This window comes from Mobula birostris, chromosome 7 (assembly GCF_030028105.1).
Source record: "Mobula birostris isolate sMobBir1 chromosome 7, sMobBir1.hap1, whole genome shotgun sequence".
In the NCBI taxonomy this organism is placed as follows: domain Eukaryota; kingdom Metazoa; phylum Chordata; class Chondrichthyes; order Myliobatiformes; family Myliobatidae; genus Mobula; species Mobula birostris.
This window is the reverse complement of record NC_092376.1, coordinates 20,805,175-20,831,330: the sequence shown is the minus strand read 5'-3', so window position 1 is coordinate 20,831,330 and position 26,156 is coordinate 20,805,175. Positions and strand designations below refer to the sequence as shown.

General features: G+C 42.8%; 2 protein-coding genes across 3 annotated transcripts in view; both read right to left on the bottom strand.

Moving 5' to 3' along the window:
* Positions 1-9,027, bottom strand: part of cyfip1 (cytoplasmic FMR1 interacting protein 1) — a 153,337-nt gene extending 144,310 nt beyond the window's left edge. Inside the window, exon 1 of the mRNA XM_072262714.1 lies at positions 8,720-9,027. The gene's annotated coding sequence lies outside the window, so the exon portion shown is untranslated. The remainder of the gene's footprint in view (positions 1-8,719) is intronic.
* A 13,750-nt stretch (positions 9,028-22,777) lies between these two features.
* The window catches only part of tubgcp5 (tubulin gamma complex component 5), an 81,139-nt gene continuing 77,760 nt past the window's right edge, over positions 22,778-26,156 (bottom strand). For both annotated transcript variants that reach the window (XM_072262711.1, XM_072262712.1), the window contains one exon: positions 22,778-25,115. In XM_072262711.1, coding sequence (XP_072118812.1) covers positions 25,069-25,115 — 47 coding nt within the window. In that variant the 3' untranslated portion in view covers positions 22,778-25,068. The remainder of the gene's footprint in view (positions 25,116-26,156) is intronic.

Below are 26,156 nucleotides of genomic sequence, written 5' to 3'. Positions count from 1 at the left end.
CTCCACCACACATCTATAGAAGTTTGTCAAGGATTTAGACGTCATGCAGAATCTCTGCAAACTCCTAAGGAAGTAAAGGAGAGGGCAGTTTGCTCGGGAGAGCACGCGCAAAGTCACCAGTTACCGGCGCCCTCTTTTATTTTAGGTGCTTACTTTGTAATTGCACTTTCAGTATGTGCTGGCGCAGAACAAGTCTTCTGAAAAGATAACACCAAGGAATTCAAAGCTGCTGACTCTCTACCTCTGATCTCCCAATGAGTACGGGCTCACAGACCTCTGGTTTCCTCCTTCTGAAGTCAATAATCAGCTCTTTGGTCCGGCTGACATTGAGTAAGAGGTTGTTGTTGTGGCACCACTCAGAGACAAATTTTCAATCTTCCTCCTTTACATGGATTCATCACCACCTTTGATTCAACCTACGACAGTGGTGTCCTCAGCAAACTTAAATAAGGCTTTACAGCTATGCTTAGCCACAGAGTCACAAGTGTAAAGTGAGTAGAGCAGGGGGCTAAGCACACAGCCTTGTGGTGCACCTGTACTGATGGAGATTGTGGAGGAGATGCTAGTACCTATCCAAACTGAGTGGAGTCTGCAAGTGAGGAAATCAAGGATTCAATTGCACAAGGAAGTACTGAGGTCAAAGACTATAAGATTATTCACCAGTTCTGAGGGGACGATGGTATTGAATACTGAGCTGTAGTCGATAAGGAGCATCCTGATATATGCACCTTTGCTGTCCGGGTGTTCCTGGGCTGAGTGAAGAGCCAATGAAATGGCATCTGCTGTGGCCCTGTTGTGTCGGTAGCCAAATTGGAGCAGATCCAAGTCACTTCTCAGGCAGCAGTTGAAACATTTCATCACCAACCTCTTAAATTACTTTATCACAGTGGATGTAGGTGCTACTGGACGATAGTCATTGAGGCAAGTTACCACGTTCGTCTTAGGCACAGGTATAACCGAAGCCTGTTTGATGCAGGTGGGTACCTCGGATTGCCAAAATGAGACGTTAAAGATCTTAGTGAACGGTCCAGCCAGTTGATCAGCACAGGTCAATAAGTTAACAAAATGCATGTAATGTGCGCACCATAGGTAAACAGCAATACAGCAAACCACTCACTGTGAACAGACATTGGTGGTGGCAGAGTATTCATTAGTCTCACAGCCTGTGGAAAAAAACTGTTACCAGTTTAGTTGTCCTAGTTCTGGTACTCCTCTACTTCCTTCCTGATGGTACTGGGTCAAAAAGACTATGGGATGGGTGGTAGGGATGCTTTGGGCCCTTCATATACAACACTCCTGATAAATATCACAAATGGGGGGGGGAGGGGGAGACCCCAGTGACCTCTCAGCAGTTTTTACTATACTCTGTAGGGTCTTGCATCTTCTGTACCACACAATGAGGCAGCAAGACAGGACACTCTCATAGGTGCTGCTGCATAAAGTTGTTAGAATGGGAGCAGGGAGCCTGCACACCTCAATTTCCTCAGAGAGTGTAGGTGCTGCTGTGTGTTGAGTAGCTTTTGGTCCAGGTTAAATCATCCATTATGTGTACACCAAGGAACTTTGTGCTCTTTGCTCTCTCCACAGCAGAGCAACTGATGTGCAATGGAGAGTGGTTGACCTGCAACTTCCTGAAGTTCACAAATATCTCTTTTGCCTTGCCCACACTGAGACCTGTCCTTCGTTGTATGCTTCCTCAGTGTCCTTTTTGTTTACTCCAGAACCTCATATGACAAAGAACCTCAACAATCTCCAGAGAGAGAAGATTCTGCTGAATTGCTTATTTTTTTTAGCATTTGTTATATCTATGACAGTGTCTCAAAGAAATGATATACTAGTTGCAGCTTTCCAATCACTCCCACTGTTTTATGTGTATTTTGACTGTTCTAACGCCATTAAGAAGACCATTAGGTGCAAAGGTGCACACTTTTGTGGGGGGGGGGGGAGTGTCACTGGGTCAAACAGAATGGAAGCAAGCCCTTCGGACCATTGAGTGTGTCGACCAGCTTTAGAAGTTTGTGAGAGTGTTCAGTAACAAACCAACCTCTTAAGAAAGTAAAGGCAAGAGTGTGTTACTGAACACTCTCAAACTTCTAAAGATGTACTGTTGAAAGTATCCTGACTGGCTGCATCATAGTCTGGTACAGTAACTTCAATATGCAGGAATATAAGAACTCAGGGCAGCATATCACCTGCCATCTACTCGCAGTTACCATTGGGCAGGAGGTACAGAAGCCTGAGGACCCACATCAGCAGATTCAAGAACCGCTACTTTGCTTCAACCATTTGGTTCTATAAGCACCAGCATAACCATATAACAATTACATCGCGGAAACAGACCATCTCAGCCCTTCTAGTCCGTGCCGAGCTCTTACCCCATCCTATTCCCACCGACCTGCACTCAGCCCATAACCCTCCAGTCCTTTCCTGTCCATATACCTATCCAATTTAACTTCAAACGACAACATAGAACCTGCCTCAACCACTTCTGCTGGAAGATCATTCCACACAGCTACCACTCTCTGAGTAAAGAAGTTCCCCCTCATGTTACCCCAAGATTTTTGTCCTCTAATTCTCAACCCATGCCCTCTTGTTTGAATCTTCCCCACTCTCAATGGAAAAAGTCTAACCACGTCAACTCTATCAATCCCCCTCATAATTTTAAATACCTCTATCAAGTCTCCCCTCAACCTTCTACGCTCCAAAGAATAAAAACCATAATTCACTACAGTTTAGCAACACAATGATCACCTTATATTAACATGGACGTTTTTGTTTTAATTGTGCTCTTTCTTGTAAAAATTGTGCATAACGTTTATGTTTCCTATGTGAATGCTGCTTATATGATGCTATGTGGCTGTGATGCCTCTATAAGTAAGTTTTTCATTGCACCAGTGCATGAAACCAGGAGGGAATGATGTGTTTGGTGGCAGGATCTAGCTGGAGGTGGCGGATGTTTCGGAGGTGCAAGACGTGGAGGCTAGTGGGGTGGTAGGTGAGGACAACAGGAACCCTATTGCTGGTAACGTGGTGGGAGGATGGGGTAAGTGTATATGTGACAATAAACTCGACCTTGACTTTGGGGAAAGATAAAACAATAAGATGGTGATCAGGAAGAGAGCAAGTGTGCTTAACAGTGTCTAATTTTAAATTTGTTTACATGTAAACATTGATGACAATGTTGGTCGTCATCTCTTACAACTTCTCTCTAACTTAAGGAGTAGATTAAGAGTCAACAATGTTTTCATCATTAAAGGTGGGATGAGCGAAATACAAATAATTAATATTTGTCAGAGGAAATGATTCCCATGGCCTGTGAATACAGTGAGAAAAAGTTGATTGTTACTTAATGGAAACAGCAAATTAGGCAGAAACTTAGTTCTATTCCAGATTTCCAACATCCAAAGTACAGTGGTGTTAGGAAAAGTGTGAACCCTGTAGAACTTTCTCCATTTCTATACAAATATGACCTAAAAAGTGATCAGATCTTCACACAAGTCCTAAAACTAAAGAGAACCCAATTAAATTAATAACACAAAAAACATTATACTTGTTCATTTATTTATTGAGAAAAATGATCTAATATTACATATATTTGTTGGAAAAAGTATGTGAACCTCTGGGGTAATGCCTTCGACAAAAGCTATTTGGAGTCAGGTGTTCCAATCAATGAGATGAGATTGGAGGTGTGGATTGAAGAGGTGCCCTGCCCTACAAAACAGACACACAAAGTCAGGTTACTGACAGAGCCTGCTCTTCTCAAGAAAGATCTATTGATGTGCACCATGTCTCAATCAACCAATTTTCAGAAGACCTTAGAAGAATTGTAGATCTTTCTTCATTATGTATGAAGCTGGAACAGGCTACAAAAGCATTTCTAAAGACCCAAGTGCTCATCAGTCTACAGCAAGAGAAATTGTCTACAAATGGAGAAAATTCAGTGCTGTTGCTACTGCCCCTAGGATTGAGCGTCCTGCAAAGATCACATCAAGAGCACAACATGCAATGCTGAAGGAGGTGAAGAAGAACCCAAAGGTAACAACAAAAGATTTGCAGAAATCTCTAAAACTTACAAAAATCTCTGTTCATGTGTCCACTATAAGGGAAAAAAACTGAACAAGAATGGTGTTCATGGAAGGACTCCTCATTGCTCTCCAAATAAAATATTGCCGTACGTCTGAATTTTGCAAAAGTTGAACTTTTTGGCAGAAAAAGGGCAGATGAAAGAATAATTTAAATTTAATAATCCTAACCAGGATACAAGTGAAGATATCATTCAAATAAGTTATTGTGCAAATATACTTTATAATACCTCACAAACAAAAAAGGAAGTCTACAGATGCTGGAAATCCAGAGCAATACAGACAAAATGCTGGAGGAACTCAGCAGGCTAGGCAGCATCTATGGAAAAAAGTACAGTCAACATTTCAGGCCAAAACCCTTCGGCAGGACTGGAGGAAAAAATGCTGAGGAGTAGATTTGAAAAATGGGGGGAGGGGAGAGAGAAACACCAGGCAATAGGTGAAATTTGGAGGGGAAGGGATGAAGCAAAGAACTAGGAAGTTGATTGGTGAAAGGGACAAAAGACCATGGAAGAAAGAAGTAGGTGGGTGGCTAGGGGTGGAGCACCAGAGGGAGGCGATGGGAGGGCAAGCAGATAACATGACAGAGGGTTGGGATGGGAAATGGTGAAGCTGGGGCGGGGGGGGGGTGGAAGCATTACTGGAAGTTTGAGAAATTGATGTTCATGCTATCGGTTGGCGGCTACCCAAACGGAATATAAGGTGTTGTTCCTCCAACCCAGCAGTGGAGGAGGCCATGGATGGACATATCAGAATGGGAATGGGAAGTGAAATTGAAATGGGTAACCACTGGGAGATCCCACTTGTTCTGGTGAACGGAGTGTAGGTGCTCGGCGAAGTCGTCTCCCAATCTATGTCCAGTCTCACCAACATGTAAGAGGCCACACCTGAAGCACCAAACACAGTATATGACCCCAACAGACTCAGAGGTGAAGTGTCACCTCACCTGGAAGGACTGTTTGGAGCACTGAATGGTTGTGAGGGAGAGGTGTAGGGGCAGGTGAAGCACTTGTTCCGCTTGCAAGGATAAGTGCCGGGAGAGAGACCAGTGGGGAGGGACGAATGGTCAAGGGAGTCACACAGGGAGCGATCCCTGCAGAAAGCAGAAAGCGGCAGAGAGGGAATGAAGTGTTTGGTGGTGGGATCCAGTGGTGGAAGTTTCAGAGAATTATGTGCAGGATGTGGAGGCTGGTGGAGTGGTAGGTGAGGATAAGAGAAACCCTATCCCTGGTAGCATGGCAGGAGGATGGGATAAGAGCAGACATGCAGGAAATGGAAGAGATGCAGTTGAGGGCAGCATAGATGGTGGAAGAAGGGAATCCTCTTTCTTTGAAAAAGGATATCTCCTTTGTCCTAGAATAAAAAGCCTCAACCTGAGACCAGATGAGGCAGAGATGGAGGAATTGAGGGAAGGGGATGGTGTTTTTACAAGTAGCAGGGTGGGACAAGGTATAGTCCAGGTAGCTGTGAGAGTCTGTTGGTTTATAACACCTCATCCTGATGTCACGATCACATAAAAATTCTACCTTAATATTTAGATGACTACAACCTGATGATTATGCATATTCCAAGGGTTTTTTTCAGTAAATATCCATAACAAATTCAGTTATTCTTAAATGTTTTTAATGAGTTTTTAAGTAAATAATACATCTGTTGTCCCTCTCATATACCATGTGCAGTCAATCATGAATCAATTTGAAGAAATCACTATCCAAGATATCTACAGCCTATATATTAGGCTTTCTACAATGCTTTGGAAAAATCAATTTGCAATATTTGCACACAAATATGCACTATTTACCCAACCACTAATTTGCTTGACAAGTAATTTAAAATTAAAGTCTCTCTTGGGATTCAATCTGTGATGTGCAATTTATTTTTGCTTCATATATTTTTAGAGAAATGAATTGATATTTTCATGTATTTTGTAATCCTTTAGCCCAAAAATGACTCCATAAAAAGCACATTCTGCATAGAAAAGTAAAGTGAGAGGGAAATATTTTCTGGATCCTAATAAAGCTGACATCCCAAAAGACTTCAATAATTAATGACACTCATAGTCTGAATTTAAAAAAAGATGCTAGATGTTTTCCAGTATAAATTTAAGAGCATTAAGTATTCTTTTACAACTGAGTTTGGTTCATAATACACAAACTTTTGCAAAGATCACAATGATATTCTAAATCAGCCCTTGGAGAAAAATGGGGATTTGCTACTTTAATGCATCAGTTCTCAAATAATACAGCAATCGTAGCAGAAAGACTGCAGATGCTGGAAATCGAAACAAAAATTACATGCTTATTCTTCAAAATTATATATTTTGCAACATTTAAGGAACGATTAAGTACATCAACAACATTGCTATAAATTTGCTGATGATACAACCATTGTTGGTGGAATCTCAGATAGTGATGAGAGGGCTTACAAGAGCGAGATATGTCAACTAGTGGAGTGGTGTCGCAGCAACAACCTGGCACTCAACGTCAGTAAGACGAAAGAGCTGATTGTGGACTTCAGAGGAACACAAACCAATCCTCAGAGGGATCAGAAGTGGAGAGAGTGAGCAGTTTCAAGTTCCTGGGTGTCAAGGTCTCTGAGGACCTAACCTGGTCTCAACACATCGATGTTGAGAGTTATAAAGAAGGCAAGACAGCAACTATACTTCATTAGGAGTTTGAAGAGATTTGGTATGTCAACAAATACACTCAAAAACTTCTATAGATGTACCGTGGAGAGCGTTCTGACAGGCTGCATCACTGTCTGGTATGCGGGGGAGGGGGGCTACTGCACAAGTCCGAAAGAAGCTGCAGAGGGTTGTAAATTTAGTCAGCTCCATCTTGGGTAGAAACCTTCAAAGTACGCAGGACATCTTCAGGGAGCGGTGTCTCAGAAAGACAGCGTATATTATTAAGGGCCTCCAGCACCCAGGGCATGCTCTTTTCTCACTGTTACCATCAGGTAGGAGGTACAGAAGCCTGAAGGCACACACTCAGCATTACAGGAACAGCTTCTTCTCCTCTGCCATCCAATTCCTAAATGGACATTGAACCCTTGAACGCTGCCTCGCTTTTTAAAATATATATTATTTCTGTTTTTTTGCATGATTTTTAATCTATTCAAGGGTCTATTCCAGGGTCCTGGAGGAACGTTGTTTCATTTTTTCTGTGTACTGTACCAGCAGCTTATCATCGAAATGACAATAAACTTGATACATATACTGTAATTTATTTACACTATTATTATTTTTCTTTCTTCTATATTTGGTATTGAATTGAACTGCTGCTTCTAGGTTAACAAATTTCACAACACATGCCGGTGATGATAAACCTGATTCTGATTACTGCATTTTCAAATAGCAAGATAATTACAAATTAGCCCAAAACAGTGTTGCAATGCGGAAATGTTCATAGTATACAGCAGCAACAATTGCCATCCCTCCAAGAGCCGTCATTCTGACTATTTAGAAAGCAAGGAAATAACAGAAACATCTTTTGACTGGAATCACAATGCAAAGTGGAAGATATGGGTATGTTAAATATCCTATCTACATTCACTACTTGCAACCAGGAAATTGAACTATACCAATACCCAATTAAATATAAAACTAATTAAAATACAATAAGGAAAACGATCATTTAAGTCACAAGCACTCAAAGGACTTGTTTGAGGAACTCTACAAAAAAATCAACTCAGTCACTCCAATTGCTTGGGTTTCCACAGAACATTAATTTAAAAATTTTCTCCAGGGTCCTAGATTTCAAAGATTTCCCACTGCAGGTGAGCTGGGGAGTAGAAAGATTTAAGTAGAGGATATAAAGAGGAGCTAATCTTAAACTGGCAGACGGCTTTCAAAATCCTACCACCTTCATTCAAACTGGGGAAATTCATTACTACCGCTACGTTAAGTTTAAAAGTAAAAACAACATTGTTCAATAAGTAGCTGAAAATTTAAACGTCTCAGGTGGGATATTTCATCAAATTTATAAAATCAAAGATCTCACGACAACATTCACATTTGGGTACTGATCTATAAGTCTTGCTCAAGCACATCACTTTTTATACCATACAGTTCTCAAAAAGGAAACGCTGCAGTGAATGGTGTTTGACACCGCGTAACTCATAAATGCCCGGCTTGAATGATTCAAACACAAATAGATTGTCACTTTGTTTGACAGGAAAAGTTTTCTTTTAAAAATAGCGCAACGAAGTTTTTATAGAAATATCAAGAGCATTTTAAAGACGATAGGTAGCGAGATTACAAGGAAAGATTGCAACATTATTAAAAGAGAATAATAAGAAATTGATTTTATAGGGAAGTCAGAGGCTGAAGGCTCCAGTGGCTGACATACTCATCCAGTTTTTGTAGGTGTGGCTGGAAACCTAGAGTTCAACCAAAAAACTCACTCGCAACCAACAACCCCCCGGCTCCAACCCCTCAAATCGATACAAACTTCAAACTCCTGTAGAGGCGGAAAGAGCGACGGCAGTTTCACAGCCCGGACCCATTCACAACAACTAACATGCCAAACATCCCGGGAACAACCGGGTGAGGTGGGGTGGGGAGAGGAAGTCTCGGAGGAGTTGTTGATGAGTAGGACTTCCAATGGGATCGAAGGGTTGCCAAGGACAGTGCTCACCTGTGATGGCGGTGAGTTTGGGGCCTTTTCCACGGGACGAGTCCCGCTCCCTTTCCCTTCCCTCCTGCTGCCAGCACCGATTCCCTTCAGCAGCCCAGCCGCTCCATGGCTCCTTTCGTCCACCACACACTGTAACTAATGCCGCCTGGTGTGACTAAGGTGAGGGGTTGGGCGGCCGTGCCGGACACCAGCCCGCCTTTCTCCAAAGGGGTTTCGTTTCAGCCGATCTCCGCACCTCCTTCGACGGGACGATCCCCCCTCGCACCGAGCGACGCAGCAGGAGCCGGCCGGGGCGAAGCTTCGCGCGCATGCGCGGTCGAGGGCGTGGCCTCCCTCAGTCAGAGCCGCTCACTCCGCTGGCCGTTCTGATTAACAATGGCGTTTGCTGCGACGGCTTCGGGCGTCTCCGACGGGAAGGGCAGAAAATCAGCTGCGGGGATCGGACGGCACAGCTCAAAAAAGGGAAGGGGATGAGGGAATATATTCATCGGGGCAGCGCAGGTCGAGAAAGTAGTTTAAAACAACAGGCGCAGAGACTTTAAACCACACCCCACTGAACGCTCTCCAAACCCCACTCCTGTGCTGCCTGGCCTGATGAGTTGCTCCAGCACCTTGAGAGTGTTGCTTGGATTTCCAGCATCTGCAAATTTTCTCTCGTTTCTTCTTCCCCTCTGCCCAGCGGTCACTTCTGGCCCGTAATTCGCTACGCTTCCCTTTCTGATCTCAGTCCAAACCCCAAATGTTGACATTTCCCCCTGCTACTTGACCTACGGAGTTTCTCCAGCAGATTGTTTCTTGCTCTGGTGTATCCTCCTTTGTTTGGCAAGACACCTTAAAGCGTAGAAACAGAATGAATCCATTTGGCCCATCGGGTATTCACCATTTGATCATGGTTGAAATATTTTCCCTCTCAACCCAATCCTCCTGACTTCTCCAAAAAAAACCCGCACTAATAATGAACACCTCATGGAATGGGCACGCATACAGGCAGGATAAGGATACAGACAAAGGGCAGACAGATGGGATTAGTTTAGATCAGTGGTTCCCAAACTTCTTCGGGGTTACTGCCCCCTAGCTCCAAAACCACAGCCCCAGTATACCCACTCCCCTCTCCCTTTAAAGCCATTACATTAAAAAAACTATAAAGAATTCTGATTTACAATGCACAGTGAAAGAAAATAGGAAATGCAAATTCAAAGCAGTGACAATTGCAAAAATTATTCAAAATCTATAAAATTCTTTACAGTGAAAAGTTGTCAAAAAATTTTAGAGCATATATTAATAGTACAACTATGCTCAACTTCATTAGTTTTTCACCTTTCAATGAGATGGATAGACTTGGGACAGTAATAATCAGCTTCTCAACATCAGGTTGAATGTCACTCAGAAGTCTCAGATCCCTACATTTAGTAATTTGCAATCTTTCATTGCTTTGAAAGAAGCGCAGTGAAACTGCGCTCCACTAAATATGATGTTGGAAAGGCAATAACGAACATCTTGACTTGTTTCCTCAGTACAGGATAACATTCAGAGATGTTTGTAACCAAATGTCTTGATACTATTTTTTGAACATCAGCTTCAGTTCAGATATTTTATAGAGAGATCAGGTTTTCCTCCATCCTTCCCATTAATTCCTCATAACAAGTGATCAGGAATAGATTTATTAACCAATCTGGAATTTGGATCGAGAGAAGATCCTGAAATCTCTCCGACATGTCTTTGTGCAGCACACGCAGGTGGACACAGTATACTTGAGGATCAACCTCTGTTATTCTTTCTTTGTCTTACAACTCAGAGAGGTTCAGAAACTGGAACCAATGTTGCACTGAAATAGGGCTAACTTGGAAAGAACTGTGGAGATGATTAATTTGACTTTGATAAGATTCACGTCACTTTCTTGCAATTGAAATTGATTGCATTAAGCTTTGCAAATAATTCTGACAAATAAGCAAGGTCATGCCTAATATTCTTGAGTTGATTACACAGAAAGAAGCATTCAAGTTTTCAAAGGATTTTAACAGTTTCAAAAAGCACATACAAGTGTCTCATTCAGTTTCCTTTTGAGAGCCATCTGACTAAAACGTGCAACAGCAAGTGTTTAAACTGTTCATCATTCTCAATACAAAGCTTTTGAACAGTTGAGAATTGAGAGAACATAAGAAATCGGAGCAGGATTAGGCCATCTGGCCCGTCAAGCCTGCTCCACCATTCAATAAGTTCATGGCTGATCTGGCCATGGACACATCTCCACCTGCCTGCCTTTTCCACATAACCTTTAATTCCCCTACTATCCAAAATTCTACCCAACCTTGTCATAAATATATTTACTGAGGTACCCTTCACTGCTTCATTGGGCAGAGAATTCCACAGATTCACCACTCTCTGGGAAAAAGTTCCTCCACACCTCCATCCTAAATCTCTCCTGAATCTTGAGGCTATGTCCCCTAGTTCTAGTCTCACCTACTAGTGGAAACATCTTTCCTGTCTCTATATTATCTAGCCCTTTCATAATTTTATATGTTTCTATAAGATCTCCTCTCATTCTTCTGTATTCCAGCAAGTATGGTCCCATCTCCCTTCATTTTCTAACTGCCTCATCTTTAGAATCAACCTGGTGAACAACCTCTGCAGTGCCTTCAAAGCCAGTATATCCTTTCTCAAGAAAGAGACCAGAACTGCACACAATACTCCAGGTGTGGCCTCACCAGTACCCTGTACAGTTGCAGCATAACCTCCCCACTCTTAAATTCAATCCCTCTAGCAATGAAGGCCAACATTCCATTTGCCTTCTTGATAGCCTGCTGCACCTGCAAACTAACCTTTTGTGATTCATGCACAAGCTCTCCCAAGTCCCTCTGCACAGCAGCATGCTGCGACTTTTTACAACTTATATAATCTGCTCTTTCATTTTTCCTTCCAAAGTGGATGACCTCGCATTTACCAACACTGCACTCCATCTGCCAGACCCTTCCCACTCACTTAACCTAACTATATCTCTTTATGGCCTCTCCATATCTTCTATACACTTTGTCAATTTAGTATTATCAGCAAGCTTAGATACACTACACTCGTCCCCTCTTCCAGATCGTTAATGTATATTGTGAACAGTTGCAGGCCCAGCAACAACCACTGTGGCACACCGCTCACCACTGATTGCCAACCAGAGTAACACCCATGTATCCCAACTCTCTGCTTTCTATTAGTTAACCAATCCTCTATCCATGCCAATACATCACTCCCAACTCTATGCATTCTTATCTTATATGCAGCACCTCATCAAACACCTTCTGGAAAGCCAAGTAAATAATGTCCATGTGTTCGTCTCTATCCACTATGCTCATTATATCCTCAAAGAACTCCAGTAAGTTTGTCAAACAAGACCTGCCTTTGCTGAATCCATGCTGCGTCTGCCTGATGGATCCATTTCTTTCAAGGTGCCTCGCTATTTCTTCTTTAATGATAGCTTCAAGCATTTTCCCCAACTACAGATGTTAAACTAACTAGCCAATAATTACCTGTCTTTTGCCTACATCCCTTTTTGAACAGTGGTGTGACATTCACCACCTTCCAATCCACTGGGACCAGCCCAGAGTCCAGAGAATTTTGGTAAATTATCACTAAAGCCTCTACTAAAACCTCTACCATTTCTTTCAGTACCCTGGGATGCATTGCATCAGGACCAGGGGACTTGTCCATCTTCAGGCCACAAGTTTGCTCAGAACTACCTCTTTAGTGATAGTTATTGTATCGAGGTCTTCATCTCCCATCGCATCCGTAGCATCTCCCTTTGGCACGTTAGACATGTTTTCCACCATGAAGACCGAAACAAAATAGTCACTCAAAGCCTTTGCCATTTCCTCATTACCCAATATCAAATCCCCCTTCTTGTCCTCCAAGGGACCTACATTCACTTTAGCCACCCTTTTCCACTTAATATAATTATAAAAAATTTTACTATCCATTTTTATATTTTGTGTTAGTTTACTTTCATAATCTAGCTTCTTTAATGCTCATTTTGCGGTTCATTGTTACTTTTTAAAGTTTTCCCAATCTTCCAGTTTCCCACTACTCTTGGTGACTTTGTACACACAAGCTTTTAGTTTGATGCCTTCCTTTATTTCCTTAGTTATCCAGGGCTGGCTCTCCCACCCTTCCTGTCCTCACTTTTAACTGGAATATACTTTTGTTGAGCACTGTGAAAAATTTCTTTGAAAGTCTTCCACTGTTCCTCAACCGTCCCACCATATAACCTGTGTTCCCAGTCTACACTAGCCAAATCCTCCCTCATCCCATTCACCCCTTTGAATGTCATACTCTAATCACAAGATTCCTGTATGAGAATCGTATTAGCTAACACTGTACTACAGTAGCCAATGGGAATGATGAGCATGCTGGGCCCAAAAATAACACGATTTCTTCAGTCCAAGTTTCTCACGATATGCCAAAATACTGAAGTGTCACATTGCCTTACAACTATAACACACTTATCTATTATCATTATTAAGTATACAAGTGTAAAAGAGAACAGAATTATTGTTATTCTGGATCAGATGCAGCAAAAAAAAACAACAATTAGCGCAAAGAACAATAAAAGTAATCCTATAAACACAATGCACAAGTAACTGTTACATACAAAAAAAAACAAGAATATAAATATATTCTCTATCAGATTCCTTCCTTTCTAACCCTTTAGCTTTCCCACCCATCTGAGTTCACCTATCACCTTCTAGCTATTCCTTCCCCTCTCGTCACTCTTTTATTCTGATGTCTTCCCCATTACATTCCAGTCCTGAACAGTCCCAGTCCGAAATATTGACTGTTTGTTCATTTCCCTGGATGCTGCCTGACCTGCCAAATTCCTCCAGCATTTTATGTGTGTTGCCAAGAATATAAAAGTTGAGAAATAATGTTGTAACTTTATAAACACTGGGATGTTGCTTCAATTGGAGTTCTGGGGTAAGATATGACAGACCGAGCTAGACCTTCTAGAGATATACAAAATTATGAGCCATAGATAAACCGTTAGAAACCTTTTCCCCATGGTAATTATACGAAGAATAAGAGGGTATAGGTTTAAGGTGAGAGGAAGGAGTCTTACAGGGGATTTGAGAGAAAAGTTTTTCTTATACGTACTGTCTGCCATGCAGAGGAGGATGTGGAATCAGCTACAATTGCTACATTTAAGAAACCTTTACATGGGAGAGTGGTACGGATCTACTGTGTGCAAATGGAATTAACATAGATGGGCAAAAGATCAGCACAAGCATAGTGGGCTTGACACATTTCTGTACAGTACAACTTTATGACCCTGTGAAACTCTTCAACAACCATGCTCCATATCCAAAACAAGTTCACCCTCACTAGTCAAGATGCTGTATGCAAATAATGTATATGCACAGGCATTGCACACCTGTTCACTGAAATATATGAGAGATGGACTTTACATGAAATACTATTCATAATGGCTCCTGATTCATCAGCCACATTGCATTGAATTCAAATTATGGAAACACGCATTATACCAGAATTACCTGTATAGTGAAGCTCAGCGTAAGTGACAAAAGGAGCACACAACCTCACCAACCACATCCACCAGACCCATTAGGCACCTTCCCTCCCTGTCTGTGTAAGACTATGGTTTCCACATTGGCCTTATCAGCCACCTCAAAACCCACAGAATCAGAATTGAAGCAAGTTGTCCTTGATCGCACGAGATTGCTTTAAAAAAAAGACAATCAATCAATCCAAGGCAATGTTGGGAAATACACGTTCCATCATCCTTTCTGTACCACACATCAAAGTTGCTGGTGAACGCAGCAGGCCAGGCAGCATCTCTAGGAAGAGGTACAGTTGACGTTTCAGGCCGAGACCCTTCGTCAGGACTGGAATTGCTTGAATTTCCAGCATCTGCAGAATTCCTGTTGTTTGCGTTTTTAAAATCCTTTCTGTACGTTTCATTCATAGCCATAGTCATACTTATTGATCCTGGGGGAAATTGGTTTTCATTACAGTTGCACCATAAATAATTAAATAGTAATAAAACTATAAATAATCAATTAGTAATATGTAAATTATGCCAGGAAATAAGTCCAGGACCAGTCTATTGGCTCAGGGTGTCTGACCCTCCAAGGGAAGAGTTGTAAAGTTTGATGGCCACAGGCAGGAATGACTTCCTATGACGCTCTGTGTTGCATCTCAGTGGAATAAGTCTCTGGCTGAATGTACTCCTGTGCCCAAACAGTACATTATGTACTGGATGGGAGACATTGTCCAAGATGGCATGCAACTTGGACAGCATCCTCTTTTCAAACACCACTGTCACAGAGTCCAGTTCCATCCCCACAACATCACTGGCCTTACGAATGAGTTTGTTGATTCTGTTGGTGTCTGCTACCCTCAGCCTGCTGCCCCAGCACACAACAGCAAACATGATCGCACTGGCCACCACAGACTCGTAGAACATCATGACCCAACCATAGAAATACTTCAACAGCCACAACCATTCTTTGCATGGAACATTTACTCATTTGTGAATGAAGGTCAAAGTTCATATAAATTTATTATCAAATTATATATATGTTCCCATATAGGTCAAGGTTCAAAATAAATTAATTATCAAAGTATATACATGTCACTGTATACTACCTTGAGATTCATTTTCTTCTGGGCATTCACAGTAAATACAAAGAAACACTTGAGCATATGTCTTCAGGTGGTGCCCAATCTTCATAGAGTGTTTCAACCCTTAACCACTACACTCTCCAGTTGACAGGTCAGCAGTGTCATTATCCATCTGCTCATGACTTCCAGCTCGACTCCCCTCACCTGCTCCATATCCAGCAAACAACCATTTTTGCTTCCTCACTCATCCTGCGAGCTGCTTGGTTCTTGCTCCTTTCATCAAGGCCCAGCGCAGGCAGCAACCTCCATGCCAACCTTGCCAGGAACCCTCTACAGCTGATCACCACGGGGAACAGTCACATCTCCCATCCTTTGTCCCTGCACTCCTGGAGTAAGGTCTGGGAAGTCCTACCTCTGATGAGCCTCCTCACACCCTTCCTCCCACGGTAGTATTAGCTCCACCAGGATGATTTTCTTGTTTTCAGTGGACCACAGTACAATGTCTGGTCGAAGTGTGGTTTGCACCACCTCCAGGAACTGCAGCTTCATCCCCACATTGACCCTCATCTCCCACGATTTGGCAGTTTGCAGCAGGTTGGATTTAGGCCTCTTTGATATGATTGGCATAGCCCTCTCCTTGATGAAAATGACTGCCCTGTTTGCCTCTCCTGCTCCAGTGTGTCAGCAAGGGACAGCAGGACCTTGTCATGGTGCCACCTATACCGTCCTTCTTTTGAATTTTTTTGCATCCTGACAGTATGTGTGCCAGTGAACGCCGCTGACCACAAAGCTTGCAGTTAGTGTCCTCTCTCAGCTCCCATGTGTGCGGCTGTGATGTTGTACGGAGAGTGTCATACACGGACTGCAGGAGGAAAGAAATGCGCAAGGGCTCCAGTCTCCAAATCTCTGCCCAAGTGATCTTGAGCTTGGGAAGATCCCATTTCATTCCGTGCCCTGTGATCCCAACTCCACTGCCTTTGATACCCGCCTCTCGTCCTCAGGGTTTCGCACCTCTACCTGGATCATGTCATGCCTATCACTTGCACTCCCCCATTGTTGGAAATGTGCTGAGCCAAGGCTTTGCAGTCCCAGGCATAGGTTGCCGATGATGTCTCTCAACTGGAGGGACCTCACTGCCTGGTCTATGGCTGAGCTGGCTGCCCACTTTTGGCCTGATCTTGTTGTGACTCCTGCTTGGTTTATTAACTTGTCATTAGGCTGTGACGAAAGAGGGTTACAAAAGTACACATAGACTAAGATGTTAACTGTCCTGTGCTAGCACCAGTGGGATCAACAGTTGATCTGCCACCTGTCTTCAGGAGAGAGAGATAAGTAAGACAATGGAGCAGCATTTGGAAATGTTAATGAAGAGACGAGAGAATTTAACGGAAGGAGACACCAGTCTGAGTATTGTCAAGACCAGCTCCTTTTGAACCCTGAACTGTTTGAAGTGTGATGGACAGGCGATACCCCAGCAGGGGGATAAAAAGGGGCAGGTTCGCTAAGACAACACACACGACACCACGAAGTAATGAGACCCTGGAAGCGGTGCGCCCCCACAAGTCGGTGGGAGTTTTGGTGGTGTGGTCGCGGGCCAAGCCATAGACGCACAGGGTGGAAAAATACGGTCGGCGGGAACCTGGTGTGTGTCCACCCTTGCCTGGGTGCTGGGTTCACCGCTGAAGAACGATCGTGTCTAGAATGGAGGGGTCACAGTCGGTGACCTCAGAAGACATTACAAAGGGCTCGCCTGAAAGCTAACTGCGAGGAATATCAAAGGTCTGTTGAATACGATTTGAATATCAGTCTTCGCTCTCTCGCTCCCCAACGGCACGACGGCGATTACTGTGAACTGAACTAAACTGAACTCTGTCACTTGTGATTGAACATTTTACCCTTAGACTGCGATAGAGCTGATTGACCCTGTTATCCTAGTTCTGTGTACATGTGTGTTTATTCATTGCTAACCTGTTGCATTTATATCCTTACTATTAGAGTACTGTGTTGCTTATTTCTTTAATAAAACTTTCTTAGTTCCAGTAATCCAGACTCCAACTGAGTGGTCCATTTCTGCTGGTTTGGCAACCCAGTTACGGGGTACCTAACAAGGGTCCCTCAGTGTTAACACAACTCTACACTTTGCCACTTTGAACTCCTCCACTACAGATGACTACAGGAGCTGTAGCTGGCCTGATCTTATGTAGAGCCCCACTGAAGAAAAACTTGGGGAGGGGAGGAAACCTCCAGCCACCTTCGCAGGTGCTTGTTGATTTTCCTCCAGATGCCTTCTACCGTGGTCACGGGGAACTCGTACACTGTGAAAAGCCAGAGCAATCTTGGTAGAAGACTGTTTTGATACTGCCATATGTTAAATTTACCAGTGAGTCCAGTTTTGTCGATATTCTTCAGTCACTCTTCAGTCAGTTTTACAGTGTCAGTGAATTTGGCGCTGTCCATCATTGCTGCATTAAACCACTTTCCAAGACACTTTACTGAGTTGACCTCTATAATGGAATAACTTCTCCCTGTACTTGAAGACTGAACTTGCTAGTAACCTTGTCCTTTTTGATCACCATGCATCTGGACTTCTTAGCCTTGAAGGTCACCCGAACCCAGGTAGCTATGTTGTCCAGGGTTTCCAATACCCGTCTTGCTTAGACATGGGTTACAGTGGTTGCTGTAATGTCATCCATAAACCTCCATGTTGCAGGTTGTCGGGTGCCTAGCTCCAACACTGGGCCTTGGGATACATCTACAGCTGCTAATATGAGGAGGTGCATACTCATGACAAACAAGAAGGGGGAGATGGTACAGCCAGTTGGAATTCCGTCTTGCCACCTGGTTGTAAAGTAGCCTGAAGTGAAGTATAGCTTGAATCCTCTAAGGTTGCAGGTGATTGTCCCTCACATTACTGGCGGGATATGGTACTGGTCCAGGCCAACCTGGATGAGGACATGTGGAATTGATCCGTAGGTCTAACCAGATGACTGTTAGCTTGCCTTTCTTCTGCCTGGCCTTGTGGATCCATTGGCTGATTATTGAGGTGTGTTCAAGGCACCCAAAAAATACCTGAGATGCCATCTTTCTGGATGTGTTAATATAGTGATTCTCCATTATAATGGTTCCAAGGTTGTCAAGCCGAGGAGTGGTAGTTGGGACAAGCTCCCACTCCCTCAGAAGTTCTCCTCACGGCATGCGACTCAAATAGCTTCCGACAACCAAAACCAACTCCTGGCCTTCTCGTGTGGCTTAGCCTCTAAGCCCGGTGGAACTGTTTCTACTGACAGGATGAAGTGAAGGCAGGTCCTGGTGCCTTAAAACCAGTACTTCGGGTAGATGGAACTCGTCAGCCTGGGAAGGAATTCCATCCAAGAGAGGGAAAACTCTGATTTCAAACCTTCGCTTTCTTGCGGCCATACCTACTCATGGGAAAGGCTTCAGGAGTAAACCCTGAGGACAAATCCGGAGCTGGAGTCCCTAAGGCAGTCCGACACTGCCTTCAACCTCATTCCGGCAACTCCTGCGACGTCACTGGTGCCAAGCTGTATCACCCCTTGCCTTTTCCTTGGACAACACCAGTGGCGTGGAGAGGGGAGACTTGCTGCATGGGCAGCTGCCGGTCTTCCATAAAACTTTGCCCAGGCCTGCGCCCTGGAGAATCCAGGCGCAGATCCGTGGTCTTGCGAGACTAACGGATGCCACCACATTATAATAGAATCGATGAAAAACTGCACACAACAAAGACGAATAACAACCTATGTGCAAAAAATAACAAATCCAAAAAGAGAAATAATAATGATAAATATAACATATAACTCTAGATCATTTCTTACAAATTAGTTGGTAGAAAATGTAACAACATTATCTAAAAGAACAGAAAAAAGAAATTGAAGACCATATTTGCCTGACATCAGCAGTAGCAGAGTAACTTTTGGATGCAGAACATAAATTAAAATAATTGTAAATATATTGATCAACAGTAAACGTTACAGTGCATTAATCTAATTCTCATCTTGATATTGTAAACACTAAATTTTTAGCAAATTCGATCAAAAGTTTGTCAAAGGAAAGCATCAGAAATATTTTCCCCAGCCATATGAACATGCGATTGTACAACAGCTTGATTTGCATTATTGCCTGTTCATATAACAGCAGAGAATGTTTCAGATGCTTTATTTTGACAGCCTTTTGATACAATTTCCTAAAATTTAGTGTTTACAATATCAAGATGAGAATTGGATTACTGATTTGGCAAAACAGGGAAATCTGATGAAAGGCCTAAAACATTGACTATTTCTCTCTACAGATGCTGATTTCCCCTGCTTGTAATTATTTCAGATTTCCAGCATTTTTTATTTTTGGGTCAGCATGAGAGCAACAAGGTAAATGGGAAGGAGGAAGCAGAACTAGAACAGATACAGAGATGCTGAAGATATAGACAAGGGCAAGTTGACAATCTGCGAAAATTCAAGGGAGAAATGATTGGACAACCACAGAAAATATATTGCACGATAAGATAATGGAATTTGATAAGAAACACATCCTCTAAAATGTTAGGTAGTGGGAAACAAAACATTGATTTGATATTGTGTAAATTTCTGTCAGAAATGAAAGGAATACAAATAGTGTAGAAATATTAACATTCACATTGCATGGGAATAAGCAAACAATATGAACCATCAGTGAGAAAGTATATGGAAATAGCAGGGGCTACCTTGGTGTTTCTTGGACACTGGCCTCTTCAGGAAGAACATGTTGCAGCTGCCACTGAGATTCATCAGCCTGGGGTGATGAACCCTATTGGTCGCTAAGCTGAGGGAGTCCACCGACCCACTGGTGAGGAGTGCCAATGCCCCAATCCCTACTGGCTGTAAATGGAGAGCTCAAGCTGAAGTAGACTAGGCGATCAGCAGGCTGCATCACTGAGGTTGTTGGCAGAGTCCAGGCTGAACATGCAGGACGTAGCTGGGGGAAAGCAGCATGTTTCTGGTCCAAGACCTCGAAGAAAGAGAGGAAACCGTGGTAGTGGAGGAGGCGACAAGGACAGAGCAGGAGCACTACAGTGTGAAGGCAGTGGCAGAGGGCTGCCAGGGAAGTTAGACAACATGGGAAGATACAATCAATAGGTCATTCAGCTGGTCTGACCTGTGGAAGCTCCCACAAGCCAGACTCAGCTTCCTCATCAGGGCAACGTATGATACCTTGCCCTGTCCCCGAAATCTTCACCAGTGATTCAGCAGTGAGGATAGCTGCCACCTGTGTGATACCAGTGCAAACCTCCAACACATTCTGGCAGGATGCAAGACTGCGCTGCCCCAAAGGCACTGCAGATCACAGCATGACCAGGTTCTAAGGAAGCTGGTGGAGATCCTAGAGGAAGGATGCAAAAAGCAGCCTTTCCCCAGCGGGACAATTCATGCCATTTGTTAAGGCTGGTAAGAGCGCTGAATGCACCCGCCCAACAGCTCCTTCAGGACTCCTCTCCACAGGCAAGGAATGGAACATGGGGGCGGATCTTGGCACACAGCTACAGGTCCCCACAGAAATCACAACCACATCTCTCCACTCAGAGAGTACTGTGGGCCATGGCTGCCAAGACAGTCCTCCTCATTGAGTTAACCATCCCATAGAAGGAAAGGGTGAAGGCTGCCCATGAGTGGAAGAGGCTGAAGTACCCAGACCTGGCAGCTGAGGGCAAGGAAGCTGGCTGGAGGAGCATCATCTACCCTGGAGGGAAGATGCTGGGGATTCATCAGCGCACCGACAAGGTTTCTCCGTGATATAGCAGTGACTGGAGTGAGGCTCAGGAGGGCCACCAGAGTTGGCTGAAGAGGCAGAAAAGGGCAGCTTTTGGCTGTGGCTGAGGAGGAAGGGCAGAAATTGAGGGACCATTGGAAGCTGCAGGGGGTATCCCTGCCACTACTCCGCCAGCAGATGTACCAGAGCTAAGGGAGCGAAACATCAATGCGCAGTGGTCCCCGCAGCTGACCTGAAGGCACTGTTGGAGGAGCAGCAGGCAGCAATGCCCAGCAGGAAACAACATCTCCCTGTAAATCTCATTGAACAGAAAATTATAGGTAGGGTATAACTTCCTTGTGAAGGGATTGCCATGTCCTTTGCCCAGAAGTTTCCTAGCAGAAAGTAATAAACCATCTTTACTCTTTATTTGATTCTGCAAAATTTGAAGCCTATCACAGAGAAGGATTATATTCATTTTACTATATTAGTTATATCGTTGCAGGCTGAGTTTTTCCAGCAATTTTACTTTGGTATACATCCTTCGATCAGCAGCAAAGATATATTGAACTCATGTAAGGCTGAACTTAAGAATTTTGTGCATTGCTCAAGTTTCCATATTAAAAAAAAGAACTTAGAGTGGTCAAGATTTATCGAATGGTACCAGGACAAAGAAATTACATCCACTGAGAACAGATTGTAACATTTTACTTTAGAAGATAGAAGATCTTTGAAATTATTAGTATTGTGGAGAGCTACACTGGTGAATTAGGGACATGCCGGTCATAGCACGCAAAGTCAGCTCTAGTGGACTGGGTGGATGAGATCAACAGTAAGATCCAAAGGTCAGAAAGGCAGTTCTGCAACGCTTTGTGGATAGTAATGGGAATGACAAGGCACAGAAGTCGCAGTCATAAACTGCAACCAAGGAAGAGCCTACTTGTGATGACTATTCGTACCACTGGACCTGGACTTCTGAGGTCAAGAGAGTGAAATTGCCCTGGTGCAACATCTTTTCCATTTTAAACTCTCTCCCACACCAAGGTTTCCTTGTGAAATTCACGTCAGAAGAACTGAACAAATTTTAACTGTCTTTGTCCGATACAATGGACAACCAATCAATCACTGGTTGAAGTCTTGCTGAAGGGTTTCGGCCCAAAATGTTGACTATACTCTTCCCCTAGATGCTGCCTGGCCTGCTGAGCTCCTCCAGCATTTTGTGTGTGTTGCTCAGATTTCCAACATCTGCAGATTTTCTCTTGTTTTGAAATCATTGTGGAGGGAACATTTTCACAAGAGACTCTAAAATAAGCTGTAAATTACAAATAAATCTTACAGGAAATGTTAGTGCTAGTTAGTGCTACTACCTCACAGCCCCAGGGCATTATCTTGACCTTAGGTGCTCCCTGTGGATTTCCTTTCAGTGTTCCAACTTCATCCCACATCCCAAAAACATGCTGGTAGATGAATTGACCCATTATAAATTACATCTAATTATAGTCAAAGCTGTTTCTATAAAAAACAAAATCACAAACATGTAAATATACATAATTTCTTAAAAGGCATCAAAAATTAACACAAAATCCTTCAATCATCAGACTCCTGAACCAGCATGGGCAACTTCATTCACTTTAACACAGAACTGATTCCACAATCTATGGACTAACTTTCAAGGAAGGACTCTACAACTCATGTCTTTGGTATTATTTATTTATTTGCATGGTTCATCCTTTGCACATTGGTTGCTTGTCATTCTTTGCGTGCAGTTTTTCATTGACTCTATTGTACTTCTTTGTTCTACTATGAACGTCTCCAAGAAAATTGATCTCAAGGTAGTATATGGTGATATATACATTTGAAGAAATAACACGCAAGATAGACAGAAGAGAATTGGTGGATGTTGTGTACTTGGATTTTCAGGAGACCTTTGACAAAGTGCCACACACAAAGCTGCTTCACAAGTTAACAGCCCATGGTACTAAAGGAAAGATACTAGTATGGATAGAGCATTGGGTGATGGGCAGCAAGCAAAGAGTGAAAATAAAGGGAGTCTTTTCTGATTGGCTGCCAGTGATTAGTGGTGCTTCACAGGGGTCTGTGTAGGGAGCATTACTTTTTACATTATATGTCAATGATTTGGATGATGGAAGTTTGGACATGATACGAAGATGGGTGGAAAGGCAGGTCGTTTTGAGAAGTAGGGAGGCTACCCAAGGACTTAAGACAAATTAGGAGAATGGACAAAAACGGCAGATGTAATACAGTGCTGGGAAATGTATGGTCATGCACTTTGGTAGAAGAAATAAAAGGCCATAGGACACAACTACAGAATGGAGATGAGGAAGAATTTCTTCAGCCAGAGAGTGGTGAATCTGTGGAATTCGTTGCCACAGGCAGCTGTGGAGGCCAAGTCATTGGGTATATTTAAAGCAGAGGCCGATAATTCTTGATTAGTTAGAACATGAAGAAATTTGGGGAGAAGGAAGGAGATTGGGGCTGAGAGGGAAAATGGATCAGACATGATGAAATGGTGAAGCAGACTGGATGGGCCAAATGGTCTAATTCTGCTCCTGTATCCTATTGTCTTATATACATGTACTTTGATAATAAACTTACTTTGAACTTTGAAAATATTGTACATTCTGACCAGCATGAACCACAAAGAGGGAAGTACAAATAACATGAATACTTTTGTGAACAGTATCAGTTTTGCACTGTTTCTTTCCATTTGACTTAAAACCACAAAAGACAGCATTGAATTCAGAACGAGCAACAGAGCAGAAAATGGAAATAACAATTTGAATCCATGACCTGCAAAATAGAATCAATGCCATCAAAAAAATTCTTCAATTAGCTACAAAATGTTTATGTATTATTTTAATAGCTTTAACCTAGTGAGGGAGAGAGAGATTTGAGAGATTTATAGTTATACTTTTAAAAGTATACAGTGAAAGGCAGAGTGGTTTCTGTTCCCTTGTGACAAACGCATCAACACTTATGAAAGTGTAAACAGGCCAAATGGCATTTGCAGTTACATACAGCTGAATTCTGGTGAATGCATGTGTATGCTGTCACTTAACATTTTCCGTTAACAAAACACTGAAGGATTCTTGATTTTTCCAAATGAAAATCAATAAAACTGATGATGCTGGAAATACTGAAACAAAGCCAAAAGGTGCAGGAAACACACACCTGTGGAAAGAGAGAGTTGTTGTTTCGAATCAAACAGCCTCTGTCAGAATTAGATAAAAGAGAGAAATACCAAGTTTGTTTTAAGTTGCTGGGAAAAGGGGTATGGATAGATAAGAGGGAGGAACAGCTGTGACACCACGACACGGTCACCTGACCAGTTGGCTACGTTTGTTAGATTTTGCACTTTCAAAGGCTACCAATAAAATCGTAAGTCACCTATACAAGCCATTATGTTTAACCCAACTTTCATTTTGAATCCAAAATGCTTCAAATTTAGTCTTAAATCTCATCTGCTGAAATTTGCCCAAATTGTTGCAATAACCATTGCACAATTTAATTAATGAGGATTCTTCCCTTGCCAGATACCCGTTTCATTAGCTTTATTCAGTAGTATAAAGACAATTATTTTTTTTATTTTAGAATAAACATAGACAATGCAATGAATATTAAACAGGTTCCTGTCTCACTGAGACTACATGAATATTACTGAAAATGACTGAAAAATTAACATTAATTTATGATGATACTTTATAATGTAATACCAACCAGCAGCCATTTAGTAATTGTGAGCACATGCTTTTACATTTTGGATTGGCTTTTGAAAAAACTTATCAAGACTTATTAACTACAGCCACCGCTCTTAGATGGCATCACAGTTAGAAGGTATTTTTGTGTAATCGCCTGCCACTGAGGATTGTAGCAAGTACAACTTTATGAGCTCATTTAAAAGGGTTCCAACAAGGCAGTCCGAGGATATTCCAATGCAATGCTTTGTCGAAGCATCTTCATGATAGCCACCATTAACTTTGTTCCATTCCTGCCATTAAAGATGATGCCAAGGATTCCACTGTTGAGTTAAAAAGAAATCAGATTATCTATTAAAGTCATAACTGGCCTTTATTATAAAAACAATGCAGGTACATCTTATTAAAGATTCAACACGCAAATTAATTTGTTCAGTTCCTTGTAATTTCAATGTTTCACCACAAAATTTCAGACATCACATACAGTACGTAGTTTGAGGATAAAGGGGAAGCCTTTTAGGACCGAGATTAGGAAAAACTTCTTCACACAGAGAGTGGTGAGTCTGTGGAATTCTCTGCCACAGGAAACAGTTGAGGCCAGTTCATTGGCTATAATTAAGAGGGAGTTAGATATGGCCCTTATGGCTAAAGGGATCGGGGGTATGGAGAGAAGGCAGGTATAGGGTTCTGAGTTGGATTATCAGCCATGATCATACTGAATGGCAGTGCAGGCTCGAAGGGCCGAATAGCCTACTCTTGCACCTATTTTCTATGTTTCTATTGTGACGAAAGTACACATAGACTAAGATGTTAACTGTCCTGTGCTGGCACCAGTGGGATCAGCAGTTGGTCTGCCACCTGTCTTCAGGAGAAAGAGAGATAAGGAAGACAATGGAGCAGCATTTGGAGATGTTAATGAAGGGACGGGAGAGTTTAACAGAAGGAGACACGGTCTGAGAGCTGTCAAGATCGGCTCCTCTTTGAACCCTGAACTGTTTGAAGTGATGGACAGGCGATACCCCAGCAGGGGGATAAAAAGGGACAGGTTCGCTAAGGCAACACACACGACACCACGAGGTAACGAGACCCTGGAAGCGGTGCGCCTCCCACAAGTCGGTGGGAGTTTTGGAGGGCTGGTCACGGGACCAAGCCATAGACGCACAGGGTGGAAAGGTACGATCGGCGGGAACCTGGTGTGTGTCCGCCCTTGCCTGGGTGCCAGGTTCACCGCAGAGGAGCGATCGTATCTGAAAATGGAGGGGTCACAGTCGGTGACCTCAAAAGACATTACAAAGGGCTCGCCCGAAAGCTGACTGCGAAGAATATCGAAGGTCTGTGTGGAAGCCATTTGAATATTCATTCGC